The sequence below is a fragment of the Fistularia commersonii genome, chromosome 3 (genome assembly GCF_037954325.1).
Source record: "Fistularia commersonii isolate RoL2024-O1a breed Wild chromosome 3, RoL_Fcom_v1.0, whole genome shotgun sequence".
NCBI classification, from domain to species: domain Eukaryota; kingdom Metazoa; phylum Chordata; class Actinopteri; order Syngnathiformes; family Fistulariidae; genus Fistularia; species Fistularia commersonii.
The window spans coordinates 26450392-26466375 of NC_141286.1; the positions used below are offsets into that span (position 1 = coordinate 26450392).

The 15984-nt window shown below is 56.6% G+C and overlaps 2 protein-coding genes across 4 annotated transcripts in view; both read left to right on the forward strand.

Moving 5' to 3' along the window:
- The window catches only part of rasa3 (RAS p21 protein activator 3), a 24726-nt gene extending 16778 nt beyond the window's left edge, over positions 1-7948 (forward strand). The window contains exons 10-25 of one of the 2 annotated variants that reach the window (XM_086144409.1): positions 289-445; positions 530-678; positions 782-896; positions 980-1054; positions 1137-1260; positions 2149-2255; positions 2341-2418; positions 2513-2590; positions 2669-2742; positions 3591-3650; positions 4217-4323; positions 4679-4761; positions 4847-5055; positions 5132-5235; positions 5304-5487; positions 5768-7948. In XM_086144409.1, coding sequence (XP_086000535.1) covers positions 289-445; positions 530-678; positions 782-896; positions 980-1054; positions 1137-1260; positions 2149-2255; positions 2341-2418; positions 2513-2590; positions 2669-2742; positions 3591-3650; positions 4217-4323; positions 4679-4761; positions 4847-5055; positions 5132-5235; positions 5304-5487; positions 5768-5843 — 1780 coding nt within the window. In that variant the 3' untranslated portion in view covers positions 5844-7948. The remainder of the gene's footprint in view (positions 1-288; positions 446-529; positions 679-781; positions 897-979; positions 1055-1136; positions 1261-2148; positions 2256-2340; positions 2419-2512; positions 2591-2668; positions 2743-3590; positions 3651-4216; positions 4324-4678; positions 4762-4846; positions 5056-5131; positions 5236-5303; positions 5488-5767) is intronic. The other variant, XM_086144410.1, reaches the window with a different exon arrangement.
- Positions 7949-9610: 1662 nt separating this feature from the next.
- On the forward strand, positions 9611-15692 carry pros1 (protein S). 2 transcript variants are annotated; one of them, XM_086144411.1, is made up of 14 exons: positions 9611-9744; positions 10246-10403; positions 10471-10495; positions 10582-10665; positions 11117-11239; positions 11323-11448; positions 12861-12989; positions 13069-13306; positions 13390-13576; positions 13671-13835; positions 13918-14086; positions 14240-14376; positions 14478-14706; positions 15023-15692. In XM_086144411.1, exons 1-14 carry the CDS (start codon positions 9669-9671, stop codon positions 15211-15213), a joined length of 2037 nt encoding a protein of 678 aa, XP_086000537.1. In that variant the 5' UTR covers positions 9611-9668; the 3' UTR covers positions 15214-15692. The 2 variants fall into 2 exon arrangements, with proteins under 2 accessions (XP_086000537.1, XP_086000538.1); XM_086144412.1 differs by lacking the exons at positions 11117-11239; positions 11323-11448.
- Positions 15693-15984: the final 292 nt, after the last annotated feature.

Below are 15984 nucleotides of genomic sequence, written 5' to 3' on the forward strand. Positions count from 1 at the left end.
ACAGCTGCCCCTATGATTGACAGCTGAGCCTATGATTGACAGCTGAGCCTGTGATTGACAGCTGAGCCAATGATTGACAGCTGAGCCTGTGATTGACAGCTGCCCCCCATGATTGACGGCTGACCCTGTGATTGACAGCTGAGCCTGTGATTGACAGCTGAGCCTATGATTGACAGCTGAGCCTGTGATTGACAGCTGAGCCTATGATTGACAGCTGAGCCTGTGATTGACAGCTGAGCCTGTGATTGACAGCTGAGCCTGTGATTGACAGCTGCCCCCCCCCCGCAGGTACTTCCTGCAGCCCAGAGAGAACGGCTCCAAGTCGGTGAAGGTGGAGGAACTTGGTTCTCTCCGTCTGAACATCGTCTACACGGAGGACCACGTCTTCCCCTCCGAGCACTACACGCCTCTCCGTGAGCTGCTGCTGTCCTCCGCCAGCGCGCAGGTGGGTCACGCCGCCGCCGCGCTCCTTCTCCACGCCGCGCAGGCTCCTCCTCCTCCTACGCTAAGCCCCGCCTCCCCTTTGCAGCCGGTGTCGGCGTCCACGGCCCACATCCTGGGCGAGGTGTGTCGGGAGAAGCAGGAGGCCGCCATCCCGCTGGTGCGCCTCTTCCTCCACTACGGCAAAATCGTGCCTTTCATCAGCGCCATCGCGCACGCCGAGGTCAACCGCACGCAGTGAGTCACGCCGCTCGCTTCTCCGTGAGTTGTCCTTGGTTGCCATGGAGATGAGGATGTTTTTTTGTTTTTTTTTTCGCAAATACGCCTCCTCCCCGTGCAGGGACCCCAACACCATTTTCCGGGGCAACTCGCTGACGTCCAAATGCATCGACGAGACCATGAAGCTGGCGGGGATGCACTACCTGCAGGTCACGCTCAAGCCCATCATCGACGAGGTGTGTGCACGTGACCTCGCACGTGACCCGTCCACTCCGAGGTCTTGGGTTTGATTCCATCTCCTCCTCGGGAACTTTCTCAGATCTGCACCGAGCACAAGTCCTGTGAGATCGACCCGGTGAAGCTGAAGGAGTCGGAGAACCTGGAGACCAACAGGGTAGGAGCAGCGGCAGGAGTGTGTGTGTGTGTGTGTGTGTGTGTGTGTGTGTGTGTGTCCTGATTGATCCGACCCCCTCCAGGAGAACCTGCGTCACTACGTGGACCGAATCTTCGACGTGATCACTACCTCCGGCGTTCGCTGTCCCACCGTCATGTGTGACATCTTCTTCTCCCTGAGGGAGTCCGCCGCCACCCGTTTCCAAGGTAACCGCAGGCGGATGGCGCCCCCCGCAGGCCAACCTGGGTACTGCGGCCAAACTCGAATAATAAAACTGTCGGTGTTTGAACTTTGTGATGAGGTCCTGCTCTCAGGAACATCTAGAGAGGTGGAGGTATGCTCTGGAAAGGAGAGGAATGAAGGTTAGTCGCAGCAAGACAGAATATATGTGTGTGAACGAGAGGAACTCAGGAGGAACGGTGAGGCTACAGGGAGTGGAGATCAAGAAGCTGGAGGATTTCAGGTACTTGGGGTCAACAGTCCAGAGCGTAGGAGAGTGTGGAGAAGAGGTGAAGAGACGGTCCAAGCAGGTTGGAATGGGTGGAGAAAAGTGTCAGGGGTACCAAGAGATAGAAGAACATCAGCCAGAATGAAAGGAAAGGTGTACAAGACAGTGGTGAGACCAGCCATGATGTTTGGACTAGAAACTGTTCCAATGACCAAAAGACAGCAGGCAGAACTAGAGGTTGCAGAGATGAAGATGTTGAGGTTCTCTTTGGGAGTGACCAGGATGGAGAGGATCAGGAATGAGTCTATCAGAGGAACAGCACATGTTAGATGTTTTGGAGGGAAGGTCAGAGATGGTTGGGTCATGGACAGAGGAGGGATAGAGAATATATTGGCAGACGGATGCTGGAATTGGAGCTGTCAGGCAAGAGGTCTGGAGGAAGACCAAAGAGAAGATTTATGGACGTAGTGAGAGATATGAAGGTAGTTGGTGTGAGAGAGGAGGATCCAGAGAATAGGGTTAGATGGAGAAAGTGGACTCGCTGTGGCGACACCTGAAGGGAAAAGCCAAAAGTAGAAGAAGAAGATGAGGTTCTGCTCTCTGGAGGTCCACGCTTGGTCGCTCACACCCTCCTTCTGCCTCCTAGTGGACCAGGACGTCCGATACACGGCGGTGAGCAGCTTCATCTTCCTGCGTTTCTTCGCCCCGGCCATCCTCTCCCCGAACCTGTTCCACCTGCGGCCCCACCACCCGGTGAGTCCGAACCCCCCGTAGATCCACCTCGTGTCCTCCGCGGAGGCCGTGGTCCTCACGTCTCCTCTCTCTCCCCCCACGCCAGGACCCGGCCACCTCGCGCACACTCACCCTCATCTCCAAGACCATCCAGACCCTGGGGAGTCTGGCCAAGTCCAAGTCTGTGAGTCCTGCTGCTCTCAGGTCTTCTCTCCATCCAACCCACTTCTTCTCCTCCTCCTCCCAACGTCACCAGACGCCGCTTCCTTCTTTTTCAGGCGAACTTCAAGGAGTCCTACATGGCGGCCTTCTATGACTACTTCAACGAGCAGAAGTACGCCGACGCCGTGAAGAACGTGAGTTCTCCATCGGCGTTCCCCGCGGTTCCGTGTGGTCACGTGACGTCACCTCTTCTTCTGTTCCCCCCACAACAGTTCCTGGACCTGATCTCCACCTCGGGAAAGTGGGACCAGAAGAGCATCGAGACGCCCATCATGCTCAAAGAAGGGTACGAAGACCAGGTTACCCTGGAAACCGCACTAGTTCTCCCTGCAGGGGAACGTTCTCCAGAGGTTCCCCTGCAGGTCAGGCTGGAGGAGGAGGAGGCAGGAGGTCCGTCAGGGGGGAGCAGAGAAGATTCTGACCCTGGGGACGGTTGGCGAATCAATTCTGATCAGGTTCTGATCAGGTTCTGATCAGGTTCTCCACGGCGCCGCTGGAGAAACCAGACCTTTTAGGTTCGGGGCGCCCCCTTGTGGTCAACTGTAGGAAGTGCAAAAGGATCAGGAATTGAAGGAGGGGCTGTGTGTGAGCAGCGTGTGTGTGCAGAGTGTGTGAGCAGCGTATGTGAGCAGAGTGTGTGAGCAGAGTGTGTGCAGAGTGTGTGAGCAGCGTGTGTGAGCAGCGTGTGTGCAAACTGTGTGTGCAGACTGTGTGAGCAGCGTATGTGAGCAGAGTGTGTGAGCAGTGTGTGTGAGCAGAGTGTGTGCGCAGAGTGTGTGTGCAGCATGTTTGTGCAGAGTGTGTGAGCAGAGTGTGTGTGCGCAGAGTGTTTGTGCAGAGTGTTTGTGCAGAGTGTGTGAGCAGAGTGTGCGGGCAGAGAGTGTGAGCAGAGCAGATTGTGTGAGTTGATGTATGTGAGCGGTGTTTGTGGATGGAGTGTGTGAGCAGAGTGTGTGAGTGGAGTGTGAGAGAGTATGTACGGAGTGTGTGGGTGACGTGTGTATGCAGTGTCTGGGCGGTATGTTTGAGCAGAATGTATCTATGGAGTGTGTGTGCGTGTGTGTGTGTGTGTGTGTGTGTGTGTGTATGGACTGACCCTCTGGCCCCTCTTGTGTTTCTGCTGCGGTGTCGTAGGAGTGTAAAGCTCACCATAAAGAGGGTGGATGGGAGGGGGGCCAAAGGCTCCAAGGGCAGGTAAGAGCCTCGCTGTTGCGACCCCTGACCCCGCTGTGTGACCCCCCTCCATACACACACACACACACACACACACACACACACACACACACACACACCACCGCTGTAGATGCTGTGCTTTACTTCCTCTCCAGGTGTGTCCAGGAGGAGGTGGACAGTAAAGCATTGACCTGCTTGTGTTTTAGAGGTGTAGCTAACCCCCCCAACACACACACACACACACACACACACACACACACACACACACAGGAGGCTCAGATGTTCCCCCTGTCCTGCACCTGTTCCCCGTTCAGACCTTTAGAACCCTCTGTCTGGGCCCCCGTGGAACCTCGGCATCATGTACGCTAATCGCTATGCTAACTGTGCTCGGCGGCCATGATGTTCCTCCTCAGAAGCTGTGGAGGTTCGCTCTGATAACCCCATAGAAGATAAGACTGTCCCTGAAATGTGGATGGGAACTACAAAAAACAACAGCTAAAAAACTACAAAAACTAGCAAGACCTTCTGTTCCCTGGTGGCGTTTGGAGTTTCTCCTCCATGACTTCCTTCTCTGACTTCTCCTCCAGGTTCATGATCAAGAGGGCTCAAGGCCGGAAACGATTCGGGATGAAGAACTTCAAGAAGCGCTGGTTCCGCCTCACCAACCACGAGTTCACCTACCACAAGACCAAAGGTCAGACCTGCTCGCCGGACCTCCTCCTCTGAGAGGAACATGGGAGGAACCCAACATTCAACAACATGGACTCGGGCCTGGTTCCTGGGTCTAGTCTTGTGGATCACAGAGTTCTTTCTGTGGGTCCTCCATGTTCTCATGCCTGGGTTCCTCCCATGTTCTCCCCATGTTCTCCTTCCTGGTTCTCTCCATGTTCTCTGTACGTGTGAATGGTTGGGCGTTTGTGATGGACAGCTGACATGTGCAGGTTAAGCCCCGCCCCCTGACCGGCTCCTTCAACGTATTGACACTGAACGTGTGCGGGGTTGACGGGAAGCGGAGGTCAAAGGTCATAATGTCCCGGTTGTCCCCGTAGGCGAGGGCGCCCTGTGCAGCATCCCCATCGAGAACATCCTGGCCGTGGAGCGTCTGGAGGAGGAGTCCTTCAAGATGAAAAACGTGAGGAACCCTCTCCGGGGCGTAGACGGCGGCCGGGTTGCGTCTCCTCGGAGCTGAAGGTCCCGCTCCTCCTCTTCCCCTCCAGATGTTCCAGGTGATCCAGCCTGAGCGAGCGCTCTACATCCAGGCCAACAACTGCGTGGAGGCCCGAGACTGGATCGACATCCTCACCAAAGTCAGCCAGTGCAACCGCAAGCGTCTGAGCACCTATCACCCCTCCGCCTTCCTCAACGGCCACTGGCTCTGCTGCAAGCAGTCGGCCGACACGGCGGCCGGCTGCACGCCGTGCACGGGGTGAGCGGCCCTGCCCCTTCTTTAGCTCCGCCCCCTCCCGGCCCCGCCCCTCTGATCCTCGCTCCTCTGCCTCCAGCGGCCTCCCGGCCAACATCCAGCTGGACGTGGACGGAGATCGGGAGACGGAGAGGATCTACTCGCTCTTCAGCGCCTACATGACCAAGCTGATCAAGATGCAAGGTGAGGTCATCGCCGCCGCCGCCGCCGTCCCTTCGGACGCCATCCTGACACGTCCGCCCCCCCGGCAGAGGCGTGCGGCAGCAAGTCGGTGTACGACGGCCCGGAGCAGGAGGAGTACTCCACCTTCGTCATCGACGACCCCCAGGAGAGCTACAAGACGCTGAAGCAGATCGTGGCGGCGGTGCAGACCCTGGAGCAGCAGCACGCCAAGTACAAGCGGGACAAGTTCAAGAAGACCAAGATCGGCAGCCAGTGAGTCGCCGGGTCGCTTTGGGTTTCTGGTTTCTCTCCCGCGGACACTGAACGCACCGCCGGCCGCCCGGGGAGCCATCGGGGTGCACTTCCCTACTCCGGCCACTAGGGGGAGCCCACGGCCCGCAGTCTGATGGAAGCGGGGCGTTTTACTACGTACAAACGCAGTAATAAAGCTAGTACTACCTTCCGCAGCGAGTGCTCGGCAGTAATCTGAAGTAGCTGTGAAGATACTGCAACTGGAAGTCCAGTAAAACTGCCATCTTTCTTCTTCCCTCAGAGAACATCCCATCGGGGACAAGAGCTTCCAGTGCTACATCCGCCAGCAGTCGGAGAGCTCCACCTACTCCATCTGACCTTCTCCCGCCCCCCCGCCCCGGCCTCAGACCCTCCCAGACCACACCAACCAGCATCTTCAGAAGGTCCTCGGTCCACGTCTGTGGTACCAGCCTCCCAGAGGGGCCACCCTTAACTTTGCCATTCAGTCAGACTTTGTGAGAGAAGATTCCTGGATGGTTCTGGACGGTTCCTGGATGGTTCCTGGATGGTTCCTGGATGGTTCCTGCCGCAGGAGCGACAGCTTCTTTTCTGGTTTTCTCTTTCAAGGGAAGGAGTCTGAGGTTCCAGCATGGAGATGCTTCTGAGGACTTGCACTTTACTGGCCTCCAGCCCTCCAGATAAAGACCTCAGCACGTTTCCAGAGGAGGAAAACAAACTCTAATTTTCCGTGTATGATTTGTGTTTTTTATTTTTTAAAGGTCGTCATGACGTCCCTTTGTATTTCAGACCAAAGGGAAAGACTGGCCCCGCCCCCTAACCACAGGCCCCGCCCCCTAACAACATGCCCCGCCCCTAACCCAGGCCCCGCCCCCTAACCCCACAGACCCCACCCTCGACCCCCAAGGACTGTTGTCATGACGACGGAGGTCACGTTTGCGTGAAAGACAGGAAAGCAAAGATGTCAGCGACGTGGATCCACTGGCCAGGGGGCGGGGCCTATCATAGCCAATCACATCGGCCATTAGACCAGGGGGCGGGGCTTCATCCTGACAGGTCAACTGTCAATCATCCAAGCATCGACCCTCTCAGACCAGTTAGTCCTCAGTGGGCCTGGTGTTTGTGCACTGTGGGTGGAAGATGGGGAACCTGAGGAGAACCCTGGCAGGAGAAGATGAGGAGAACCCACAGAGAGAAGCCTCTCCTCCATCAGAGATGATCTCCTCACCTTCTCAGAGGTTCACACATTCAAAGAGGTTCCTCTGAAGCCCCTGGAAGACCTGGAGAACCTGCTCAGGAGCTTCAGAATGGGGTGGAGGACCTCAGGCCGACACATTACTTTTGATCACCTATTTATGAAGTCACTCACACTCACACACACACACACACACACATGTTTTCAGCCATAACATTTTTCAAGCAGTTTTTCTCTCTCTGTGTGTATGCGTTTGTGCGTGTGTGTGTGTGTGTGTGTGTGAGTGTGACCACATCTGCGGCCGAGCTGAACATCTCCAGAAAAGTTTTAACTCCCATGTTGGAGTTGAACATTGGCGTGGGGGGGGGGGGTGTTCTCAACTCTGATTGGCTGAGGGGGGCCGGGAAGCGGCGTGCAGAGCGAGCGTCCATGTTCTCGCCAAAACCCAAACAAAAAGAAGTCCAGCTCAGGGATGGAAGGTCACTGGAAGCACCTCTTCTGCTCCGAGAACCGGGGCGCCCCGCCAGGTCACATGACCCCCCACTGGGTCAGTCACATGACCCCTCAGTGGGTCATGTGACCCCCTTTTCTACGGCTTGTGAAAAACAAATGTTTTTATATAAAAAGTTGCGTAACCTCTCCAAGCAGACGAGTCTCCAGCCACCATGGAGCTCCATCGTGTGTGTGTGTGTGTGTGTGTGTGTGTGTGTGTGTGTGTGTGTGAGTTCTAGTGCGACTGACGCGGTGGGTCGTCGTAGCCAATCAAAATAACCCTGTTGTGCAGATCGGGGGGGTCCCAAGAGTGTGATGGAAACAAGGACCTCCTGTGAGGGTGAGGAGACCTGGAGATACATCTACACAGCTTTGCCAATAACACACACACACACACACACACACACACACACACACACACACAGTGACGAGTGTCTCCAGACATCCAGTGCCCTGAACTCAAGCCTTCTCAGGTCGATGAAACTCCACCGTCATCTTCACACCCCCAAAAAAAGGCTGCAGATCAACCTGTTATGCAATGAAGGTGTTCCAGCATGCAGTAAAGTCCACCAGACTGCAGAAGAAAGCTCCATGGAGCTCCATGGAGCTCCCCTCCGTCCTCCACGGACCCCCTCAGACCAATCAGCACCATGAAAGGGAGAACAGTGTATTTTGTACAAATGTCAGGAGTATTAATGCTGTGTGTGTACAGAAACCAGCAGGACGTGCAGATGTTCCTCCTCCAGGAGGTGCATTAAAGCTGGTGACCTTTGTCAACCTTCTCCGCCTGCTTCTTCGTGTGTGTCTTACCCGCGGGATGGAGATGGTGGAGGAGGAGGTGGAGATGGTGGAGGTGGAGGAGGTGGAGATGGTGGAGGAGGTGGAGAGAGCCTGAAGGTTCAAACCTCAGCGTCTCCACATTGGTCCCCTTCCAGTTGATCCCTCAGGTTTGGTCTCCAGCGAGCGAGGAGGCTCCTCCTTCATCCAGAGGTTCCTCGCTGAAGAACATGGAGTCCACGCTGACCTGATCCAGTCGGTGCACGCCTGCATGAAGGTGGAGGACCACAACCATCATCAGGACCAGGATCCTGGAACACTGAGAACCTGCAGGAGAACCTGATTCACACGTTTACTCATCACATTCACACACACACATTCACACACACACATTCACTCACATTCACACACACACATTCATTCATGTACATACACACATTCACCCAACCACACATTCACACACACATTCACTTACACACACATTCAACCACTGATACACATGCAGTCACCCATCCACACACACACACACATTCACCCATGTACATACACACACACATTCACCCATGTACATACACACACACACCCAACCACACATTGACAAATACACACACACACATTCACCCATTGATACACATGCATTCACCCATCTTCACACACACATTCACCTGTCCATAAACACATTCATCCACGCACTCACATTCACCTGTTCACACACACACACACACACACACACACTCATTCACATTCAACCATTGATACACATGCATTCACCAGTCCACACACACACATTCACCAGTTCATACACACGTATTCACCCATTCACCCACTCACACACATTCACCTGTTCACAAACACACACACCCACTCATTCCCATTCACCCACTGATACACATGCATCAAGCCATTGATACACACATTCAGCCGTCTACACACACATGCATTCACTGGTTCACACACAAATACACACTCAGTCATCCAGTCATTCACCCGCTCACACACTCACACTCAAAAACACACCAGTTCACTCAGCAGAGAAACCGATCCGTTGGAAGTGTGTGTGTGTGTGTGTGTGTGTGTGTGTGTGTGTGTGTGGTTCAGTTTGCCCGAGGGCACGTCAGCACGGGCAGGAGGGGCGGGAATTGCCCCCCCACACACACACACACACTGAAACACAAACCTGATTCTACTTTGCCCTCCTCCAGCCCCACCCCCACGCGCACACACACACACACACACACACACACACACACACACACACACACACACACACACACACACCACCAGCCGTCAGGAGCCGTCCATGAAAGAACCACTGACACGGTTTCCCGTCATGCCGAGCGGGAAACACCGCCTCCTCCCATTGGTCCCCGCTGTGTCACGTGTCCCCCCGCGAACCCTACACGTTGCTCAACCTTCTGCGCCCACACACACACACACACACACACACTGCACCCCCACCCACTGGTGCATGTTCTCCCGCTCACACGCACGCAACGCGCACGGGAAAGTGACGAAGTGCAGCAAAGTAAACAAGAGCAGAGCCTCCTCCTCCTCCCGCCCCCCCACGAGAGCATTTTCGGGAAGAATAGCCCCTCTGCCCCCCCCACCCGCCCCTTTGCCCCTCCAACCCACCCCTTTGCCCCCCCACCCCCACCCCCTGGCCCCTCCCCCCCCTGCTCTGCGCTCCGCGGTCCCGCCGGACGGGAAACGCGGCTCGACCATGGGGAGGAAGGGGCGCGCCTTCGCGGCGTCCGTGGCGTGTCTCGTGTTCGTGACGCTCGCCGGCGCACACCGGTGTAAGTATGCGCGTGTTCGTGAGGAAGAAGTAGAAGAGAAGTGTGTGTGTGTGTGTGTGTGTGTGTGTTCCCGCTGCAGCCCGTTCTCTCTCTCTCTCGACTCGTTTACTTGTTTGTTTCTTTTTTCCGTGAAAGTTCTCAAGACCTCCAGAGAGGAGGGGGGGGGGGGCAAGAAGGGGGGGGGCAAGAAGGGGGGGGCAGGGGCAGGAGGAGGAGGGGGTATGGGTAGTTCGGGGGGGGGGGGGGGGGGTGATGGGGGGCATTTGTGACTCTTACACATGATCTGCTTGCAACAACAACAAGAGGTCATTTCTTGGAAATAACGGTTTCGCAATAACCCCCCCAAACCACCACCACCAACTCAATTGCCCCCCCAGGGCAGGTTCTCCTGAATTCCTGGCGGGATCAGTCACGCAGCGTGCGGCCGCCACGGTTAATCATGTGTGAGAAGTGTGTTTTGTATCCCGACCAAAACAATGAGGTGTGTGTGCGTGCCTCCAGTCCTGAGCCAGACCTCGGCCTCCCAGTTCCTGAGCAGGCAACGTCGGGCCAACTCGCTGTTCGAGGAGAGCAAGAAGGGCAACCTGGAGCGGGAGTGCGTGGAGGAGGTCTGCAGCCCGGAGGAAGCTCGCGAGATCTTCGAGAACCAGCCCGAGACGGTGAGAACTTCGTCTGACGCACCGGCCTCCCGTCCATAGTTCTAAGCTTCTCCTCCTCCTCCCCCAGGACTACTTCTACCCAAAGTATGTGGGTAAGTCCCTTCCCCTCCCTCCCTTCGGGTATCTGGGTCAGATGTTCTCCTGGCAGGTCACCATCCCAGCTCTGTGTTCCCTCCAGCGTGCCTCGGCTCGCATCGCGCCGGCATCAGCCAGCTTCTCACCTACGCCGCCATCTCCGAAGACCTGCGCACCTGCGTGACGGGTAAGAGCCACCTTCTACCTCTGGGGGTTCCAGGACAGAACATACCGGGCTGGAGAACATGTGGGGGAACCACAGGGAGACGGGAAGTCGAGCCGGCGGGAGGAGAAGGTCACCGACCTAGAAGCAACACAGTTGGTTGTAGAACATCTGCAGGGCAGGAAGTTACAGGAGAATCACGACAAACATGAGTCCACCATGCAGGGCGGGTCTGCAGGAGGGTTGGAGAAGATGCAGGAGAACCAGGAGGGAATACATGGAGGGAGACAGGAACAGAAGGGAAGACCAGGCTGGAGGACATGTAGGGGAACCAGAAGGGAACATCCAGGGAGACAGGGAGTAGAAGGTCACCTCCATCAGGTTTCCGGAGTGGCTTAAGAGCACAAAGAAGCTCCGTGAGAACCGAGCTGGAGGACAACCCCGAGTCCTGCGGGTGTGGTCTTGAACCCTGCAGAGATCCGGAACCAGTGCACGCCGGACCCCTGCTTCGCAGACGGGTCCAGGGGCTGCGTGGACGGCAAGGCCTCCTTCAGCTGCATCTGCAAGCCGGGCTGGAGGGGCCTTCGCTGCGAGGAAGGTGAGCGCCCGAGTTCCACCGCAAGATACCACCGTCTTCTGACCGTGCACGTGGTCTGACCGTGCACGCTCCCCCCCCCGCAGACATCAACGAGTGCACGGACCCCGAGTTCCGTGCCGGCTGCAACCAGAAGTGCTACAACCTTCCCGGGAGCTTCCACTGCATGTGCGAGGACGGCTTTTTCATCAGCGACAACGTCAACTGCATCGGTGAGCTCCGATTGGACCGAGGGGTCACATGACACCCCCCCCCCCCAAAATACATCTTCCACTCCCACCCATCTGAGATGCAACCTTCCAATCCTTGGTTTCTCTGGTTCTCACGGCCTGTAGAACCCTTAGGGTTTAACCCCCCCCCAGACTGGTCCTGACCCCAACTACCCCCCTGGGCAGGCAGGGACCTTGGTTCAGGGCACCCGAGAGGATGATTCACTCTCCAAACATTGTGTTTTCCCATTTCTCTCACCGTCCAATCTGTTTGCGGAGCGCTCGGTCCAAAGTCTCCCCAAACACCCACAGGTAAATTTGCTTTGTCTAGTCCGGGGGGGTCGTGGGGATGTCGGCGGTGTCTGTCTCTTTAAACAGGACACTCATTCCGGGCTTATTAAAGCCCGACTTTAATTAGCCACTTGTTTTCGACCGCTTGTCTCGACCTAGAAATAGCATACGACTGGGTGCTAAGAGAGGAGCTATGGTACTGTGTGAGGAGTGGCAGAGATGTATGCTAGACTGGAGCAGGACATGTATGCTCGCTGTGAGGCAGTGGTTAGGTGTGCTCTAAGTGTGACAGAGAAGTTCAAGGTGGACATGGAACTCCATCAGGGATCAGCTCTGAGCCCCTTCTTGTTTGCAGTGGTGATGGACAGGCTGACAGATGAGGTTAGACGGGAATCTCCATGGACCATGATGTTTGCAGATGACTTTGTGATCTGTAGTGAGAGCAGGGAACAGGTTGAGGAACATCTAGAGAGCTGGAGGTATGCTCTGGAAAGGGGAGGGATGAAGGTTAGTCGCAGCAAGACAGAATATATGTGTGTGAAGGAGGAACCCGGGTGGAACGGTGAGGATACAGGGAGTGGAGATCAAGATGGTGGAGGATCAACAGCCCAGAGCAATGCAGAGGTGAAGAAACATGTTCAAGCAGGTTGGAACAGGAAAAGTGTCAGAGGTGAGAAAACACTCAGCCAGAATGAAAGGAAAGGAAAGGTGGAGGAGACGGTGGTGAGACCAGCAATGCTGTTTGGTTTGTGTCTCTGAGGAGAAAACAGGAAGCAGAGAGGTGGAGGCAGCAGAGATGAAGATGTTGAGGTTCAGGATAGGACAGGATCAGGAATGAGTCCATCAGAGGAACAGCACACGGCAGATGTTTTGGAGAGAAGGTCAAAGAAGCCAACCTGAGATGGTTGGGTCATGTACAGAGGAGGGACTGTATCGGAAGAAGGATGCCGGGGTTGGAACTTCCAGGCAGGAGGTCCAGAGAAAGACCAAAGAGAAGATTTATGGACGTAGTCCATGAGGGTAGTTGGTGTGAAAGAAGAGAAGGGGGCTACCAATGAAGAGGAACTACCTGTGTCAGCTCCTCCTCATTGGCTCCGCCCACTTTTTGGGCCATCTCTCGGCAGATATCGACGAGTGCCAGTTGTACCCTAGCATCTGCGAGGAGCCGGCGTGGTGCGTCAACACGCCGGGCATGTTCGAGTGCCGCTGCAGCCATGGCTTCAAGTACAACTTCACTTCAAGGACCTGCGATGGTGAGCGCACACACACACACACACACACACACACACACCCCTCAAAGGATCCTCGTCCATGACATCCATGTGTCTCCAGATGTTGACGAATGCGAGATGAACGTTTGCGACGGGATCTGCGTGAACAACAAGGGCGGCTACGCCTGCCACTGCGACGGGCGCCTGGGCCACCGCCTGGTCGACGACCGCTTCTGCACGCCCATCCCCGTCTGCGTGGAGCTCTACGACCACAAGCACGCAGAGATGCTCTACCTCGGGGAGCAGTTCGCCGGCCTCCCCATGATCTACCTGCGCTTCCGGCTGCCCGAGAAAACAAAGTGAGATGACGGCCCCTCCGTGGGCGCCGAGCTCCGCTGCTGCAGCTTCTTCTTCTTCTTCTTCTTCTTCTTCTTTGCGGCAGATTCGCGGCGGAGTTCGACTTCCGCACGTTCGACCCGGAGGGGGTGGTGCTCTACGCCGAGTCCTCATACGACTCCTGGTTCCTGTTGGGGCTGCGAGGAGGCCACATCGAGGTCCAGTTCAAGAACCAGCACACCGCCAAGGTCACCAGCGGCGGCAAGGCCATCAACGATGGCCAGTGGCACGTGGTGAGGAGGAGCGCGGCGGCGGCGGCGGCGGCGGCAGGCGGGGAGGTGAGCGTCCATGAGCCGTGATGACGGCGTGCCGGTTTGCCACTCGCAGATCTCGGTGGAAGAGCTGGAGAGCAGCATCAGCGTGAAGATCAGCAAGGAGGCGGTGATGAGCATCAACAGCCCCGAGAGCCTCTTCACCTCCGTCAACAGCGTCCTGGAGACCAAGGTGTACATCGCCGGGCTCCCCAACCGCACGGACAACCTCGTCAAGCCGGTAAGCCCCGCCCCCTCACACACACACACACACACACACACACACCTGGTGGGAGGGGCTGACCGCCATCGTCCGTCCGCAGATCAACCCCCGCCTGGACGGCTGCATCCGTGGCTGGAACCTGATGAACCGGGGGGCGTCCGGGGTCAAGGAGGTCATCCAGGAGAAGAAGAGCAAGCACTGCCACGTCTACATCGAGCCCGGCTCCTTCTTCTCCGGGGAAGGACTGGCCTTCTTCAGCTCTGACTACAGTGAGTAAGTCCAGTCAGACCTCCAGGCTCCTGGGGAAGCTTCTCCAGGAGGTGCTGGCGTCTCCCCCTGCTGGCAGATAAAGGAACTGCAACCAGGTACTCACTGTGTGTGTGTGTGTGTGTGTGTGTGTGTGTGTGTGTGTGTGTGTGCAGGGAAGGCTGAGGGCTGGAGCGTGGACGTGATGATGAGCATCCGGCCGTCCAGCAGCACGGGGGTCCTCTTCGCTCTCGTCCAAAACGACACCGTTCCCCTTTCTGTCGCCGTGGTAACAAAGGGGGACGAAGACGCCGTACGTCCATCCCCGCCGCCGCCGTCGTCGTCGTGACAACGCGGACGCCGGCGTGCACGAGCGAGCTTTAAACCCTGTCGCCGTCTCTTCTCCCCCCGCAGAACTTACATGTATTCGTGGACGGGGTTACCGTGGCGACCATGGAGTCGCTGATGCTGTGTTATCCGGACCGGCTGGCGGTGCAGCTGAGCGTCACGCCGGCGGGCGTCCGGGTCGCCGCCAACTCGTCCACCGTCACCTACGCGGAGGCCGGCGTCCTGCGGGAAGCGCTGCTGCGCCTCAACGCCACCATGCAGGACGCCGTCAGCACCTACGTGGGCGGCCTTCCAGGTGAGAAGCTCTCCTGACCTTCTGAGGAGCCCAGAAGCGGCGAGCAGGACACGACCGGCGCCATGTTGTTTTGGAATTACCGCGTCCCGATTGGACCGGAGGGATCTTTTAAATCACTTGATCGTTCCCGTAAACCTGACCCTCGTAGATCTTCTTCATCACCTCTTGCTTGAAGCTTGAAGTTCAGGGGTTTGATTGACAGATTAGCTCCTTGAATAGCGCACACCGAACGGGGAGGTTATGAGGGGCGGGGCCACGTCGCCCCGCGCGTCGTGATTGGCCGGACGCCCCCTGACCCGTGTCCTCTCTCTCCCAGAAGACGTCCCGATCACGTCCAGCCCCGTGACGGCGTTCTACCACGGCTGCATGGAGATCTGGGTGAGCGGGCGGCGGCTGGACTTCGACGAGGCCGTCACCAAACACAACAGCATCAAGTCCCACTCCTGCCCCCCCGTGTCGCCCCCGGAGAGCCCCGAGGCGGAGCCCCTGCGGGGGGGCCGACCCTGACCCGGGAGGGGAGGGGGGTCCGGCACGTGGTCCCGCGTCCACGTCGCTCCGAACGACGAAGGCCCCGCGGCTGGAAAGATGGATGATGTCGTTATTTGAAGGAAGGAAGGAATGGACGGATGGGGTTTCCAAGAAGTGGAGTGGGAGTGGGGGTGTTTCTGTGGAGGTGGAGTGGAGAATAAAGCAGTGGACGGTGGACGGTACGCCTTCTGCTGGCTCGCCGCCGCCGCCGCCACATCACACTCATGTCTCTGTGGGGGGGCTGATGTTCTACAGGGTGCTGAAATCAAAACAGTGCAATGTTTTTTATTAAAATTTTGATTTTCCTCTTGAAAATAAAGGTGTTATCTTGAGCCGTGACTTCAGCAGGCACGGGATTGGTTGAGGACCAGACCCCTCCCCCCCTCCCCCGCCCTCCCGGCCTGTATTTTAAGTTAAATGTAGTTTTTCTTGTTTTAATAAAGCCGGCTGAGAACCTGTGAGCTTCTTCTTCTGTGGTTCTGGAGGAGCAGCGCCAGGCAGAAGCTCTTCTTCTTCTTCTCGACGGGAGAGGATGAGAGATGAACCCCCACCTCCAGATGGACTGGAGGTCCACCTTCAGCGTGATGCTAGCCGGTTAGCCCGTAAGATGAGATGAGACAAGAACAACTTTATTTATCCCGAAGGAAATTGTTGTGCCAGAGTTTCAAGCAAAAACATAACGGTAATAGATAATAGCAGGAAGGAGGGAGAATAAGAAATACAATAAAATATACTGCTCCAAAAAATAAA